The 16,060-nt window shown below is 47.1% G+C and overlaps 1 protein-coding gene across 1 annotated transcript; it reads right to left on the bottom strand.

The window, feature by feature from the left end:
• Nucleotides 1–2,492: 2,492 nt before the first annotated feature.
• Nucleotides 2,493–4,921, bottom strand: LOC109736966 (uncharacterized). The gene is made up of 3 exons (XM_020296180.1): nt 4,667–4,921; nt 2,734–4,547; nt 2,493–2,646 (listed from the first exon to the last, which is right to left on the bottom strand). Exons 1-3 carry the CDS (start codon nt 4,919–4,921, stop codon nt 2,493–2,495), a joined length of 2,223 nt encoding a protein of 740 aa, XP_020151769.1.
• Between the last annotated feature and the right edge of the window lie 11,139 nt (nt 4,922–16,060).

The raw sequence follows: 16,060 nt of genomic DNA, 5'->3' as shown, positions 1-16,060 counted from the left end.
GAGAGAGGGGAGTGCATCTATATACCCTTGTAGATCGCGCGCGGAAGCGTTCAAGAGAACGGGGTTGATGGAGTCGTACTCGTCGTGATCCAAATCACCGATGATCCTAGCGCCAAACGGACGGCACCTCCGCGTTCAACACACGTACGGAGCGGGGACGTCTCCTCCTTCTTGATCCAGCAAGAGGGGGGGAGAAGTTGATGGAGATCCAGCAGCACGACGGCGTGGTGGTGGAAGTAGCGTGATCCTGGCAGGGCTTTGCCAAGCCCAAGCGGGGAGGAAGATGTGTCACGGGAGGGACGGAGGCGCCAGGGCTTGGGGTGCTGCTCCCATGCGCCTCCCCACTATATATAGGGGTGGAGGGGGCTGGTTTCTTGCCCTCCATGTCCATTGGGGCGTTGGCAAAGGTGGGGGAAAGAAATCCCATCATTTCCCTTCCCCACCGATTGTTATCCCCCCTTTTTAGGGATCTTGATCTTATCCCTTCGGGATATGATCTTATTCCTTCTAAGGTGGGATCTTGGTGCGCCTTGACCAGGGGTGTGGGGCCTTGCCCCCACTACCCACGTTCATGTGGGTCCCCCCATGCAGGTGGGCCCCACTTTGGAACCTTCTAGAACCTTCCCGGTACAATACCGAAAAATCCCGAACATTTTCCGGTGGCCAAAATAGGACTTCCCATATATAAATCTTTACCTCCGGACCATTCCGGAACTCCTCGTGACATCCGGTATCTCATCCAGGACTCCGAACAACTTTCGGTTAACCGCATACTAATATCTCTACAACTCTAGCGTCACCGAACCTTAAGTGTGTAGACCCTACGGGTTCGGGAGACATGCAGACATGACCGAGACGACTCTCCGGTCAATAACCAACAACGGGATCTGGATACCCATGTTGGCTCCCACATGTTCCACGATGATCTCATCGGATGAACCACGATGTCGAGGATTCAATCAATCCCGTATACAATTCCCTTTGTCAATCGGTACGTTGCTTGCCCGAGATTCGATCGTCGGTATCCCAATACCTTGTTCAATCTCGTTACCGGCAAGTCACTTTACTCGTACCGTAATGCATGATCCCATGACCAAACACTTGGTCACATTGAGCTCATTATGATGATGCATTACCGAGTGGGCCTAGAGATACCTCTCCGTCATACGGAGTGACAAATCCCAGTCTCGATTCGTGCCAACCCAACAGACACTTTCGGAGATACCCGTAGTGCACCTTTATAGCCACCCAGTTACGTTGTGACGTTTGGCACACCCAAAGCACTCCTATGGTATCCGGGAGTTGCACAATCTCATGGTCTAAGGAAATGATACTTGACATTTGGAAAAGCTCTAGCAAACGAACTACACGATCTTGTGCTATGCTTAGGATTGGGTCTTGTCCATCACATCATTCTCCTAATGATGTGATCCCGTTATCAATGACATCCAATGTCCATAGTCAGGAAACCATGACTATCTGTTGATCAACGAGCTAGTCAACTAGAGGCTCACTAGGGACATGTTGTGGTCTATGTATTCACACATGTATTACAATTTCCGGATAACACAATTATAGCATGAACAATAGACAATTATCATGAACAAGGAAATATAATAATAACCATTTTATTATTGCCTCTAGGGCATATTTCCAACAATTATGTGAACTCTGATTTCACAGCTTCCTAATGAGTGTGATTGGGTTGTTTGGATTGACCCCCCTCCCACTAAGCTAGTGGGGCAAGATTTTGAGGAGCTCCATGGTGGCCTTGAACGTAGTTGGATCAAAGCTAGTAGGATGGAGAGGAAGGTCATGGATCTGAACAATGAAAACAAGAAAATGCAATTGAAGTTGAAGAAAAGGAATGAGCTGATGGAAACAATGGGTTTTCTCTTTGTTCTTGGCATCAGCATTGTGGCTAGTTTAGTTTCTATTTGGTCTAAGCAAGCCAATTAAGAGGCAGTGTGTGTGTTATGTTTCTGCTAGTGTGTTGAAGATGTAATGTTGGGAACTTAAGCAGATGTAATTCTATCATAGGAGCCCTTCTATCATTTGTGCACTATTGGAGCTACTTTCTCTTGGTAATGCAAAATTTGTGTTAAATTTGTCACCAATGCTTTAATTTGGTATTGCCAGCAATGTTGCCTGGTAGTAACAAAACAGGTGTGCTCCAGTATTCAGCACAGAATGACAGCAAAAGGTGCAATTTTGAGCACGTAGCAAGATATTTAGGGGCAAAAGTGAGCAATCAGATGATAGCTAGGGGCAAATATGAGCACAAATCAATAGCTTAGGGACATTTTGCAGCACATGAAACTGGAGTAGGGGTAGTTCAAGGCAATTCATTACAAAACAAGCTGGTCTTATCTAGCACACCAGCCCTCAAACAACAGTTTGACAACATTAAGACAGCAGTTCACACTCCAGCATTACAAACCAACAGTTGTTTGACAACATCTAACATTAAGACAGCAGTACACACTCCAGCATTACAGTTTGCCCATCTTGCTCCTTGTGTTGGCTGCAGGATTAGCAGCCTTGCTCCTTGTGCTTACAGTTGGTTGCATGCCGCCTTTCGCCTTCTTCTGTGGTGAACCCCACTCTGTACCTCTTGTAGCTGGCCTTTTGAAATTCTTCCTTGGGCTGAGAAACATGAACACAATCAAGATCAGTCAGCAAAAAGTAGCAACATCATTGATGCATGTACATGAAGTACAATATATTGCATACCTAGCAAGATCAGTATCAACAGCCTTAGAGGAAGTAGCAGGTGGAGGAGAGCCAGGAGCAGCAGGAGAGCTAGTAGCAGGTGGAGGAGAACTAGCAGCAGCAGGAGAGCTAGTAGCAGTTGGAGGAGAGTTAGGAGCTTCTGTTCCTTCTTCTGGAGCTTCAGTTTGGGCAGTTGCTTGAGCAGATTCTGGAGCATCTATTCCAGCATTATCAGCACCCCAATGCTCATCTTCTCCGAAAGCAGGATCAATGGACTCTTTGCAGTGGGCCCCACGGTGTCCTAGTCTTCCACAGCGGGAGCACTTCTTTCTCCTGCCTCCTAGGCCTTTTCCTTCAGACTGTGCCCTTATCCTAGTCTTCCTTGGTCTGCCAGGAGGTCTGTGCTGCACAGGTGCAGAGAGTTTAAACCTAGGGTCAACAATGTCCCACTGTTGTTTTCCCTCCATTGCAGGCAAATTTTCAGCATAAGTGAGATTGAATCTTTTAACTGAGTAAAATTCATGCACATACTGATCTATCTCACTTACTGGACCTCTCATTGAAGTAATGAAATAGAGAGCATGTATGCAAGGTTGTCCAGTAATTTGCCACTTTCTACAACTACATGTCATTGCTTGCAGATCCACAGGATACCTCCACTCCCTGTTCTCTTTGTCAATTGCAGTCACCTCTGCCTGAAATGTACTTCTCTTCACAATATTCATGTCCAAGCCCTTCTTGGACTTCAGCAGCAGCATTTTCATCACTTTAGGGACTATGATGTGCCCTACATAAGTAGCAGCAGCAATGTTGTGCCTTAGGTCAAATTTCTCCATCAAATATTGCCTGATCTTGTCAAACAGATCTACAATGTGCAATCCTTTCCATTTTCTTATCTTGGAATTAAATGACTCTGCAAGGTTATTGTTCACATAATCTAACTTGCAGAACTCATTGAAAAGTGCCCTGGCCCATATCTTGGTGTGATGCTCATCTAAATACTCTTTCACATCAGGCTTGCTATACAACTGCCTCAAATGGTAGTTATGCTTTTTACTGCTATAAGTTAGGGAACAGGGCCACAAGTTCTCATCAAAAAAATTCCCCTTAAACTTTTTGGAGAAGTTAGCAGCAAGGTGCCTCATGCACTCCCTATGCTCTACTCCTTGGAACACAGCATCTACAGCTGATTCAAGTCCTTTACACGCATCAGTGTGTATGACAAGCCCTTCTGGGTGCCCTATGAGGTCCTTCAAGTGCTGGAAAAACCATGTCCAACTCTCTATGCTCTCTACCTCTAGCACACCATAAGCAACTGGAAAGATCCAGTTGTTTGCATCTACAGCACAAGCACTTACAAGTTGTCCTCTATACCTCCCATTCAGAGCAGTGGCATCTACTACCAGATATGGCCTACACCCATCTAGAAACCCTTTCCAGCACTCCTTAAATGACACAAAGGCTCTCCTAAAACACTCCTTGGACCTTCTCTGACCATTTTTTTCAAACTCCACTGTGTGCTTATCAATGTGAACTACACTACCAGGTGATGCCTTCTCAACCTCAGCTTTGAATGTATAAAGCAAATGAAAACTTTCAGTCCACTTACCATATATCTTGTCAATGGCCATTTGCTTACCATAGAAAACTCTCATGTATGGCAGTTCAACCCCATACTTCTTCTTCAGATCAGTTTGAAGCTGTGGCACAGAAATATTTGAATTTTCTCTGACCCAGTTCTTAACTGCATCTGCAACCCATCTGCATTTTACTAACCTCAACCTTTGCCTTCTTGTCACACTAGGGCATGTGTGAGGATGTCTGTTAACTTTCACCTGCAATTACAATTAACAAGCAAGTCAGACAAACAAATGAGCATAGAAATTCTACAGTTGTATGTGCAGAAACAACAAATAACATGCAATTAGTATTGTTATTTTCCTCTTCTTAGTACCTGAAATAATTTGCTATTTCTCATTAAGGAGGCATGCATCCTCCACTTACACCTTGGATATGCACAGTGAACTGTCAATCTACCTGGCTCACTTTTGTCAATTTTGAACTCACTTTGTGTCTTGATTGAGAAAGTTGCTAGTGCATTTCTGCATTCTATCACATCAGAGAATATAGTTCCTTCTGCCAAAGAAGGATCATCTCTGTTAAATTGCACTTCTGCCCTATCCTCATCAGAACTCTCAGAATAAGCCATGTCATAATCCTCCTCTCTCTCATCTGAATCTGTCTCTTCAAATTGAGGGGGGGATAGAATCTTGATCTTCTGGAACTGCCTCTTTCCCCTTGGGCACTTTCCCAATTACAAATTCTGGATGCAAGATTTCATCCTCATCATCTGTGGGAACATCATCAGGAGCTTCCTCTTCTATGATAGGAGCAGCATCTAATTGTTTGCTACTGCTAGGACCAGCTCCAGTTGTTTCATGTACTGAACTAGCCTCTGAAGGTCCTGCATTCCTACCACCAGAACTACCTCTACCACCAAAACTACCTCTACTACCAGAACTTCCTCTACTACCTGCATTTCCTCTCCCACCTGCATTTCTACCCATCCCTCTTGTCTGGCTGCACCTAGCTTGAGAACTGTTAGCTTGTGATCTAGTAGTTCTCCTCTCAATCTCTCCTCTGCTTCTTTGTATTACATTGATTTCAATCTCTGCTGACTTACTTTCTGCATATGTTCCAAACATGATAGCTAGCTCATCATCACACTGGACAGGCACCCAAGCAGTATTTACCATGTCCCAATACCTAATTTCAACAGCATCATATAACCCCCATGGATATTTCTCTGATATAGCACTTCTAAACTTGATAAAAGTTGATGTACAGTCAACAACCAATGGGAAAGAAAATCCTGTGCCAGATCCTTTGGTACCAGAACTGCCTAACACACTTGTTTCCATTCTACAGTTCAGATTAAACGCTCTAGCTGGGTCCATCCTATGGAAAATATTCAGAAGAAAAATCAAGTTCATGAACAGAGCACAAGCACGGGAGCACTTGACGAAATTACCCTAAATAAGCGCGCATGCAAGCAAATGATGAGTGTGCATAGAGACATACCCTCTTGGCCCCGCCCTTGTAGTCGCCGTTGTGGTCTGCGAGCTCTCTGCTCTGCCGCCCCCGCCGCTACCACGAACAGCGGCCATTCCGTCTGGTCGTCGCCGCTTCTACCACTTCTAAAGACTGACGATGAGCGGGGCAATCAGATCCACCGCCTCCGCATCTGGATCCACGAGCTCACCCTTGGTAGCCGCCGCGACAGGGGAAATCGATGAACTAGGGTTAGGGTTTGTGTCACGAGAGAGAACAGAAGAGAAGAGAAGGGGGAAATGAGATGGGGTTGGAGAGATGCGTGCAGGCCCCACATGTAAGAAGGAAGGGCAAAGATGTCCAGAATAACTACCTAACATGGTCAAAGCACTTTGACCAGGCGGAAAGGGTACGGAGGGGTATTTTCATTAGCATCAGAGACGGAAGAGGGGTATAGTTGAGCACCGTTTTATTTTAGGGGTAAAGATGAGGTCGGGGCGAAGTTAGGGGGAAAAATGTAAATGTCCCTAAAAGATATTACTCATATAAATAGAACAACCATTATTCTCTGATTTAAATGAATAACCGTCTCGCATCATACAAGATCCAGATATAATGTTCATGCTTAACGCTGGCACCAAATAACAATTATTTAGGTCTAAAACTAATCCCGAAGGTAGATGTAGAGGCAGCGTGCCGACCGCGATCACATCGACTTTCGAACCATTTCCCACGCGCATCGTCACCTCGTCCTTAGCCAATCTTCGCTTAATCCGTAGCCCCTGTTTCGAGTTGCAAATATTAGCAACAGAACCAGTATCAAATACCCAGGTGCTACTGCGAGCATTAGTAAGGTACACATCAATAACATGTATATCACATATACCTTTCTTCACCTTGCCATCCTTCTTATCCGCCAAATACTTGGGGCAGTTCCGCTTCCAGTGACCAGTCTGCTTGCAGTAGAAGCACTCAGTCTCAGGCTTAGGTCCAGACTTGGGTTTCTTCTCATGAACAGCAACTTGCTTGCTGTTCTTCTTGAAGTTCCCCTTCTTCTTCCCTTTGCCCTTTTTCTTGAAACTGGTGGTCTTATTGACCATCAACACTTGATGCTCCTTTTTGATTTCTACCTCCGCAGCCTTTAGCATTGCTAAGAGCTCGGGAATCGTCTTATCCATCCCTTGCATGTTATAGTTCATCACGAAGCTCTTGTAGCTTGGTGGCAGTGATTGGAGAATTCTGTCAATGACGCTATCATCCGGAAGATTAACTCCCAGTTGAATCATGTGATTATTATACCCAGACATTTTGAGTATATGCTCACTGACAGAACTATTCTCCTCCATCTTGCAGTTGTAGAACTTATTGGAGACTTCATATCTCTCAATCCGGTCATTCTTTTGAAATATTAACTTCAACTCCTGGAACATCTCATATGCTCCATGACGTTCAAAACGTCGTTGAAGTCCCGGTTCTAAGCCGTAAAGCATGGCACATTGAACTATCGAGTAGTCATCAACACGTGACTGCCAGGCATTCACAATGTCTGCAGTTGCTGGTGCAGGTGGTACACCTAGCGGTGCTTCCAGGACGTAATTCTTCTGTGCAGCAATGAGGATAATCCTCAAGTTACGGACCCAGTTCGTGTAATTGCTACCATCATCTTTCAACTTTGCTTTCTCGAGGAACGCATTAAAATTCAACGGAACAACAGCATGGGCCATCTATCTATAATCAACATAGACAAGCAAGATACTATCAGGTACTAAGTTCATGATAAATTTAAGTTCAATTAATCATATTACTTAAGAACTCCCACTTAGATAGACATCCCTCTAATCCTGTAAGTGATCACGTGATCCATATCAACTAAACCATGTCCGATCATCACGTGAGATGGAGTAGTTTCAATGGTGAACATCACTATGTTGATCATATCTACTATATGATTCACGCTCGACCTTTCGGTCTCTGTGTTCCGAGGCCATATCTGTTATATGCTAGGCTCGTCAAGCTTAACCTGAGTATTCCGCGTGTGCAACTGTTTTGCACCCGTTGTATTTGAACGTAGAGCCTATCACACCCGATCATCACGTGGTGTCTCAGCACGAAGAACTTTCGCAACGGTGCATACTCAGGGAGAACACTTATACTTTGATAATTTAGTGAGGGATCATCTTATAATGCTACCGTCAATCAAAGCAAGATAAGATGCATAAAAGATAAACATCACATGCAATCAATATAAGTGATATGATATGGCCATCATCATCTTGTGCTTGTGATCTCCATCTTCGAAGCACCGTCATGATCACCATCATCACTGGCACGACACCTTGATCTTCATCGTAGCATCGTTGTCGTCTCACCAATCTTATGCTTCTACAACTATCGCTACCGCTTAGTGATAAAGTGAAGCATCACAGGGCGATTGCATTGCATACAATAAAGCGACAACCATATGGCTCCTGCCAGTTGCCGATAACTCGGTTACAAAACATGATCATCTCATACAATAAAATTTAGCATCATGTCTTGACCATATCACATCACAACATGCCCTGCAAAAACAAGTTAGACGTCCTCTACTTTGTTGTTGCAAATTTTACGTGGCTGCTACGGGCTTAGCAAGAACCGTTCTTACCTACGCATCAAAACCACAACGATAGTTTGTCAAGTTGGTGTTGTTTTAACCTTCGCAAGGACCGGGCGTAGCCACACTCGGTTCAACTAAAGTTGGAGAAACTGACACCCGCTAGTCACCTGTGTGCAAAGCACGTCGGTAGAACCAGTCTCGCGTAAGCATACGCGTAATGTCGGTCCGGGCCGCTTCATCCAACAATACCGCCGAACCAAAGTATGACATGCTGGTAAGAAGTATGACTTATATCGCCCACAACTCACTTGTGTTCTACTCGTGCATATAACATCAACGCATAAAACCAGGCTCGGATGCCACTGTTGGGGAACGCAGTAATTTCAAAAAAAAATCCTACGCACACGCGGGATCACGGTGATGCATAGCAACGAGAGGGGAGAGTGTTGTCCACGTACCCTCGTAGACCGAAAGCAGAAGCGTTAGCACAACGCGGTTGATGTAGTCGTACGTCTTCACGATCCGACCGATCAAGTACCGAACGCACGGCACCTCCGAGTTCAGCACACGTTCAGCCCGATGACGTCCCTCGAACTCCGATCCAGCCGAGTGTTGAGGGAGAGTTTTGTCAGCACGACGGCGTGGTGACGATGATGATGTTCTACCGACGCAGGGCTTCGCCTAAGCACCGCTACAGTATTATCGAGGTGGACTATGGTGGAGGGGGCACCGCACATGGCTAAAAGATCAAACGATCAATTGTTGTGTCTAGGGTGCCCCCTGCCCCCGTATATAGAGGAGCAAGGGGGAGGTGCGGCCGGCCAGGAGGGGCGCGCCAGGTGGAGTCCTACTCCCACCGGGAGTAGGACTCCCTCCCTTTTCCTAGTTGGATTAGGAGTGGAGGGGAAAGAGGTGGAGGAGAGGAAGGAAAGGGGGGGGCGCCGCCCCCCTCTCCTTGTCCTATTCGGACTAGGGGGGAGGGGCACGCGGACCTGCCCTGGCCGCCTCTCCTCTTCTCCACAAAGGCCCACTATGGCCCATTAAGCCCCGGGGGGGTTCCGGTAACCCCTCGGTACTCCGGTAAAATCCCGATTTCACCCGGAACACTTCCGATATCCAAATATAGGCTTCCAATATATCAATCTTCATGTCTCGACCATTTCGAGACTCCTCGTCATGTCCGTGATCACATCCAGGACTCCGAACAACCTTCAGTACATCAAAACATATAAACTCATAATATAACTGTCATCGAAATGTTAAGTGTGCGGACCCTACGGGTTCGAGAACTATGTAGACATGACCGAGACACGTCTCCGGTCAATAACCAATAGCGGAAGCCCTTGCAGATCAGGTGAGGAAAAGGTTTGGATCCACCGTTCATTTTTCTCCTTCGCGAGACTCCAAGGAATTCTTTCTAGTGGTCTTCTTCTCTTCGGCATCGTTCAATCTCTCTGTGGAATCTGTTGGAGTGGCGCTTCAATGTTGTATTGGTGGTATCAGCTCCGGGTTTCGCGTTGCTAAGCTTAATGCTCAATCATTTCGCTTCTCTGTGGCAAATAACAAGGTTGGGCATTTCATCTATCGCCTCAAGGGTCGTGTCTGGCCTAATTTCGTTTGCCATTTCCATCTGTTTAATGGTCGTTTCTCAAGAGCCCCTATTTTGACTTCTGCTTGGCATGCTGATGAAGAACTTTTGGATATTGCTACTCGTCGGCCAGTTGCGCTTAAATCTTCTTTTAAGTTCCTTGATCGTGGCTCAGCTCTGGATGTTAACTCCAAGGAGGTTTTATGCAAATTTGGGTTAGTAACTATTGATCATATGAAGTTCTCTAATGCAAATGATGCTGAAGCAACCTCCTCATCAGCATCCAGGAATCCTTCTGATTTTTAGTCTATGTGAGATCACGTTATGGATTTGGATCATGTTCATGCTCAACCCATGCAGCTTTCCGACATTCAAAACTTTGGGCCTTCCTCACCGGCAACGGCGCCCGCTGATCAAGCGTCATTAATTGAGCATTTCTTGCGCCAGGCGGAGATTGAGGAGCGGCAGGATTTACTTTGCATTAAATTGGGACAATTTAATTGCCCTATATCGGTGCCTTATCCCCCACTGCCACAATGCTTCCTGTAGTCGGCCTTCAAATATGCCCCCCACATGTTTCGTGGCCCGCGAGGCTCTCGGCCCGGCACAAAGCTGACCTGGCCCAGGCCCAATACTCTCACAAGGAAATTCAAGTTTTATCGCAAAATTGGGCGGCCCTGTGCTCTCGATGTCTACAGTGGGGTCACCAAAAATCGACTTGCCAAGCTAGATTAATTTGTATTAATTGCTCCGCTCCGGGACACAAATCTGCTAATTGCCCCTCAAAAGGAAACAATCTTCTTGCCCATCCTAATGATGTTTCTTTCGGAAACTCTATTTCTGTACCCGCTATCTCAGCTCCTACCAATTTACTAGCTTCCAAGCCAAAGCCGAAGCAGACCGTCCGATGTACTATCTGTGGATTCTATGGACATGTGGAGAAATCCTGTCGCAGGCTGCGTTGTAGCAAAAAATGGATGTGGAGACCCAAGGCTATTCACTCGCCCACCCCCACCCCTCACGGTCCAACTTCTGCCTTGGTTTTCCTAGCACCACCGCAGCGCCCAGTCCCATCATCGCCCCAGACTCCACCGCCCAGCTCCACCACCTTAGCCATGGCGAACTACCCCCTGAACCCGGTGCCGTTCTTGCCCCCGGGCTTCGCCGTTGAACCTGGCCCTGCTGATCGTCTGGTTCGTAGCGGGATGGTCGTCGGCCCGATCCCCCCGCTCAACCATGATTTTCTTGTCGTGGCAGAGGCCAGCGCCTACGTCCCTCTGCATCGCCGCGCGGCCATCCGTGCCATGGTCGAGGGCTTGCTCCATGAGTCCCAGCTCTTCACCACCGAGTCCAGTGACCATCCTTTCGGGATTGGACTCTTCGGCTTCGTCGACTCGTTCATGCGGGATACTACTGTCAACACGCCTCTGGAGCTGGAAGACGAGGATCTGCTCATCACGTTTGTGCCCCACAATGAGGCGCTCAATCTCCGCACCACCTCCTTCGGCCCTGAGGTTTGGCTCATGTTCTTTGGTTTCCCCTACGACTATCAGACTGATTACTACATCACCAAGGCTTTGGGTGGATATGGATCTCTTGTTTCTTGGTATAATCCACGGCAGGACAGACGCTTTATCTTGTTGAAGGCTCGTGTCATTAGGCTACGCCTAATTCCTAAAAGTTTTGTGGTGTGGCAACTTGGTGGAGCCAGGGATTGTTGGACTGTGCAAATCACGATCCTTCGCAGTAATGATTGGAACGGCCTGCTGCCTGAAGTTCCTCCTGCTGGTGAAGAACCACCGCCACCTGACGGCAACCCTCACCCGCAGTTCGGGCCTGAACTCACCGCTGAACAGCTTTACCAGCAGCAAGTGCATAACTGGTTAGTTCAGAATGCTGCGCCAGCTGCTGTAGAGGCCAATAATGGAAATGCTCAACCTGCACAGCACAATGCAGGGTGGGGAGAGTGGCCTGCACCTCCTGCCCCACCTCCCCCCCCCCCCCATGCCACCCCACCTTGTCAACTACCAGGCTTGGCTTGCAGCACAGGGACTCACTGTCCAGCACGGTGTGGTTCCGGATAACAACATCACTGATAATGCTATGGAGGCATGGGATGGTACATTTTCCTCTTCTGATGATAGTTCTGATGACAGTCATGTTCTACTGTTGGTGCCCCCTGCTGCAAACCCTCCTGCTCTGAATGTTGAAGATCAATCTGCTGTTACTGTCACAGTGGCTATGCACAATCAGGGCCTCCACTTTGGTCTGTCTACCCAAGGCAATGATTTGATCAACCTCTTGTTAGCGGACCCCATTCCAAGGCAGCAGCTCAACTCCATGATCTTCCATGCTTTACGCCCTGCGCTTGCTACTATTGGCCCCTGGCAATCTGGTTTCGGGTTCAGAGATAATGTCACCCAGGTGTCCATCACTATGTCTGCTGATGCCCGCGGGCTCCACTTTACACAACCTGCTCTGCCCTCTTCCTCAGTGGTGCTCGAAGAAATCGAGGATAGCCCTCCTTCTCCAGTTGTGGTTCAGAACTTGGACTCCTCTGTCCCTCACACTGCCATCGAGCCTGTGTTACCACTGCAAGTCTTGGAGCCACAAAACTCTAACGATAATATGCTGCTCGGCTCTGCTACTTTACCTTCTGATGCACCCTCGCCCAGGCTGGTGAGAGACAACCTCGGTCTAACTGCTGTCAATGCCACTGAGAACTCTTCAGGCCTGCTTCTGACTCGTGGTCGTCGAGCTCGTGCTCCTGTTCTGGTCTCTACTGCTAAAGTTCGCCGCAGCAACCGTTCTACCAAGTATAATGGTTTCAGGGTGCCTCCGGTGTCTGATGCTCGTCCTGCCACTTCCAGGGTTAAACCAAGAATGATCCCCTCCATTGGCACATCTTCATCTGCTAGCACTTCTAGGCATCAGTCCGAGGTGATTCCTCCAACTCCTATCAGCATCATACAAGATATTGCTGTTAACAGATGTGCCGTACCCGCTGAAGAGGTCACTGATGCACTCCTGCTTGCTGAAGATACTGCTGCGCCATCCACGAACGCAGGCACTCCACCACCTGAAGATCATGTGGGCGCTCCATCTTCGCCCGCTGCTTAATTATTCTGCTCTTAATGGCTCTTTTGCGCAGTTGGAATGTTCTGTGTTGGAACATTCGGGGGCTTAATTCTGAAGACAAACAGCTTGCCCTTAATAATGCTATTCGCTCTAGTGGTTGCTCCATTGTCTGTCTGCAGGAGACGAAAAAGACTTCTTTTGATTTGCATTTTATTAAGTCTTGCTGTCCTAGACAATTCGATCAGTTTGCCTTTGTTCCCTCGAATGGTGCGTCCGGGGGATTAATTACCATTTGGAAAAGTTCTGTTTTCTCTGGTTCTGTGGTGTCTTCTGAATCATACGCTCTGGTGATTGATTTTATTAGCACGCAATCTGCACAGAAATGGACGTTAGCTAATATTTATGGACCTTGCTCTGGCGATGCACGTACCGATTTCACTAATTGGTTATATGCTCTTGACATCCCAAGCGATCAAGATTGGCTCTTACTCGGGGATTTTAACTATATTCGTGCCCCTGATAATTGAAACAAACCTGGGGGCTGCCCTAATGATATGATCACCTTCAATGATATTATCCGCACGCAAAATCTCATTGAGCTCCCCATTAAAGGGCATTCATTCACATGGAGCAACATGCAACAGGAACCCCTTTTGGAACAGCTCGACTGGTTTCTTACCTCGCTTCACTGGACTAATGTTTACCCTAACACTACTGTCAAACCCTTGGGTAAGCCTGTTTCAGACCATGTGCCCTGCTCGGTATCCATCCAAACCTCTATCCCTCGTTGCAAGATGTTCCGTTTTGAACCATACTGGATTTTACACCCCGGTTTTTTTGACCTTGTTCAAGAGATGTGGAATAGACCTGTCCGATCCAACAATGCTGCCACCGTTCTCTGCCGTAAATTCAAAACGCTCAGACATGCCCTCAAAATTTGGAGCAAGAACATCTCTCATCTATCTGTGGCAATTGCTAACTGTAATAAAACCCTAGCAGACTTGGATGAACTTGAAAACAATAGATTCCTCACCACACCAGAAACAAACTTCAGAAAGATCCTGAAAAGCATCTGCTACGGCTACTTAACTATCAGAAGCAGTATTGGAAAAAGCGATGCACCATTCGTTGGATCAAGTTCGGGGATGAAAATACCAAATTCTTTCAAGCAGTGGCCACGGAACGTTACAGAAAAAATAATATTGCCAATTTCCGAACTGAGGATGGCACGATCATGGAAGATCATCCAAGCAAGGAAGCCCTTCTGTTCCAAACTTATAAAGATCGCTTGGGTACTTCTACCCCGTCTGAAATGAAATTCAATCTCCAGGAAATAATCCATCACAATGACAACCTTGATCACATGACAGACCCCTTTACTCACGCTGAGATTGACGCCATTGTCAAAGAAATGCCGGCTGATCGCGCACCGGGTCCGGATGGTTTTAGTGAGGCTTTCTTAAAAGCTTGTTGGCCCATCATCAAACATGATTTCTATGCCCTCTGTGACCAGTTTCATGCTGGAGACCTTGATCTCACAAGTATAAATGATGGCCTCATCACACTCATTCCCAAGACAAACTCTCCGGAGACAGTCAATGTTTATAGGCCGATCACATTGCTCAATTGCTGCCTCAAACTTATCACCAAGCTCCTTGCTAATTGCCTTCAACGTGTCATTCTCAAGCTCATTCACAGGAATCAGTATGGTTTCATCAAGGGGTGCACGATCCAAGATTGCCTCGCGTGGGCATTCCAATACATCCACCAGTGCCATGCATCCAAACGAGCAATCATTCTCTTGAAACTCGATTTCGCGAAGGCCTTTGATACCATCGAGCATGCTCCTATGCTCACTATCATGAAGCACATGGGGTTTAATGACAAGTGGCTCTCCTGGATCAAGTCCATCTTCTCCACTGGTCGCTCTTCTGTTCTCCTTAATGGTGTACCCGGTCGACAATTCCACTGTCGTAGTGGCGTCCGGCAAGGTGACCCTCTATCGCCTCTAATATTTGTTCTTGCCGCCGATCTCCTACAAGCTGCCGTTAATGAGGCGTTCAGACAAGGCCGAATCCATCTACCCTTTCCATGTGCTGGGCAGACAGATTATCCGGTTATCCAGTACGCCGACGATACCATCTTAGTCTTACCCGCCTGTCCTCAGCAGGCTGCCACTGTCAAAGGGATTCTGACGGATTACGCGTCGTCCATCGGTTTGAAAATCAATTTCCATAAGTCTACTCTGGTACCGATCAACACACCTCCTGACGTGACTGCTGACCTGGCGCGTGTTCTTGGCTGCTCTGTGGGCCAAATGCCTTTCACATACCTCGGCCTACCTCTTGGCACGTCTAAACCAACGATTCTGGATCTTATGCCGCTGGTTTTCTCTGCTGAAAGGCGCCTCACTTCGACGATAGCCATGATGTCTTATGGAGGCAAACTTTCCTGGCTCAACGCCACAGTCACTTCCCTCCTCATATATGCCATGTGTACATTGAAATTCCCTCCAAAATTGATTGAGCTGCTCGACAGGATAAGAAGAAGATGTCTTTGGACTAAAAAGACTGAACAAGGTGACACGTGCAGATCTTTGGCTGCGTGGGAGATGGTTTGCAAGCCTAAAAAACACGGTGGTCTTGGGGTGATCAACATTAAGCTCCAGAACGAGGCGCTCCTTTTGAAATTCTTACACAAATTTTATAACAGGATGGACGTCCCCTGGGTAAGCCTTCTTTGGGACAACTACTAGACGGACAAAATCCCACACGCAGCTGAACCACTGGGCTCATTCTGGTGGCGTGACATACTCAAACTCACGCCCATTTATAGAGGAGTCTCACGTGTCCGGATAGTTACTGGCTCCACGGCCCTTTTTTGGAAAGACCTATGGAATGATAATGTGCTTGAGATCACCCACCCCCGTGCCTTCTCCTTTGCCACCAAAGAAGACGTGTCTGTTGAAGATTTCTTGGGCAGCACGACGCTGGATGAAAATTTCTATCTGCCCTTATCTCCACAGGCGTTGGATG

The sequence above is a fragment of the Aegilops tauschii genome, chromosome 3 (genome assembly GCF_002575655.3).
Source record: "Aegilops tauschii subsp. strangulata cultivar AL8/78 chromosome 3, Aet v6.0, whole genome shotgun sequence".
NCBI classification, from domain to species: domain Eukaryota; kingdom Viridiplantae; phylum Streptophyta; class Magnoliopsida; order Poales; family Poaceae; genus Aegilops; species Aegilops tauschii.
This window is presented reverse-complemented; position numbering and strand designations above follow the sequence as displayed.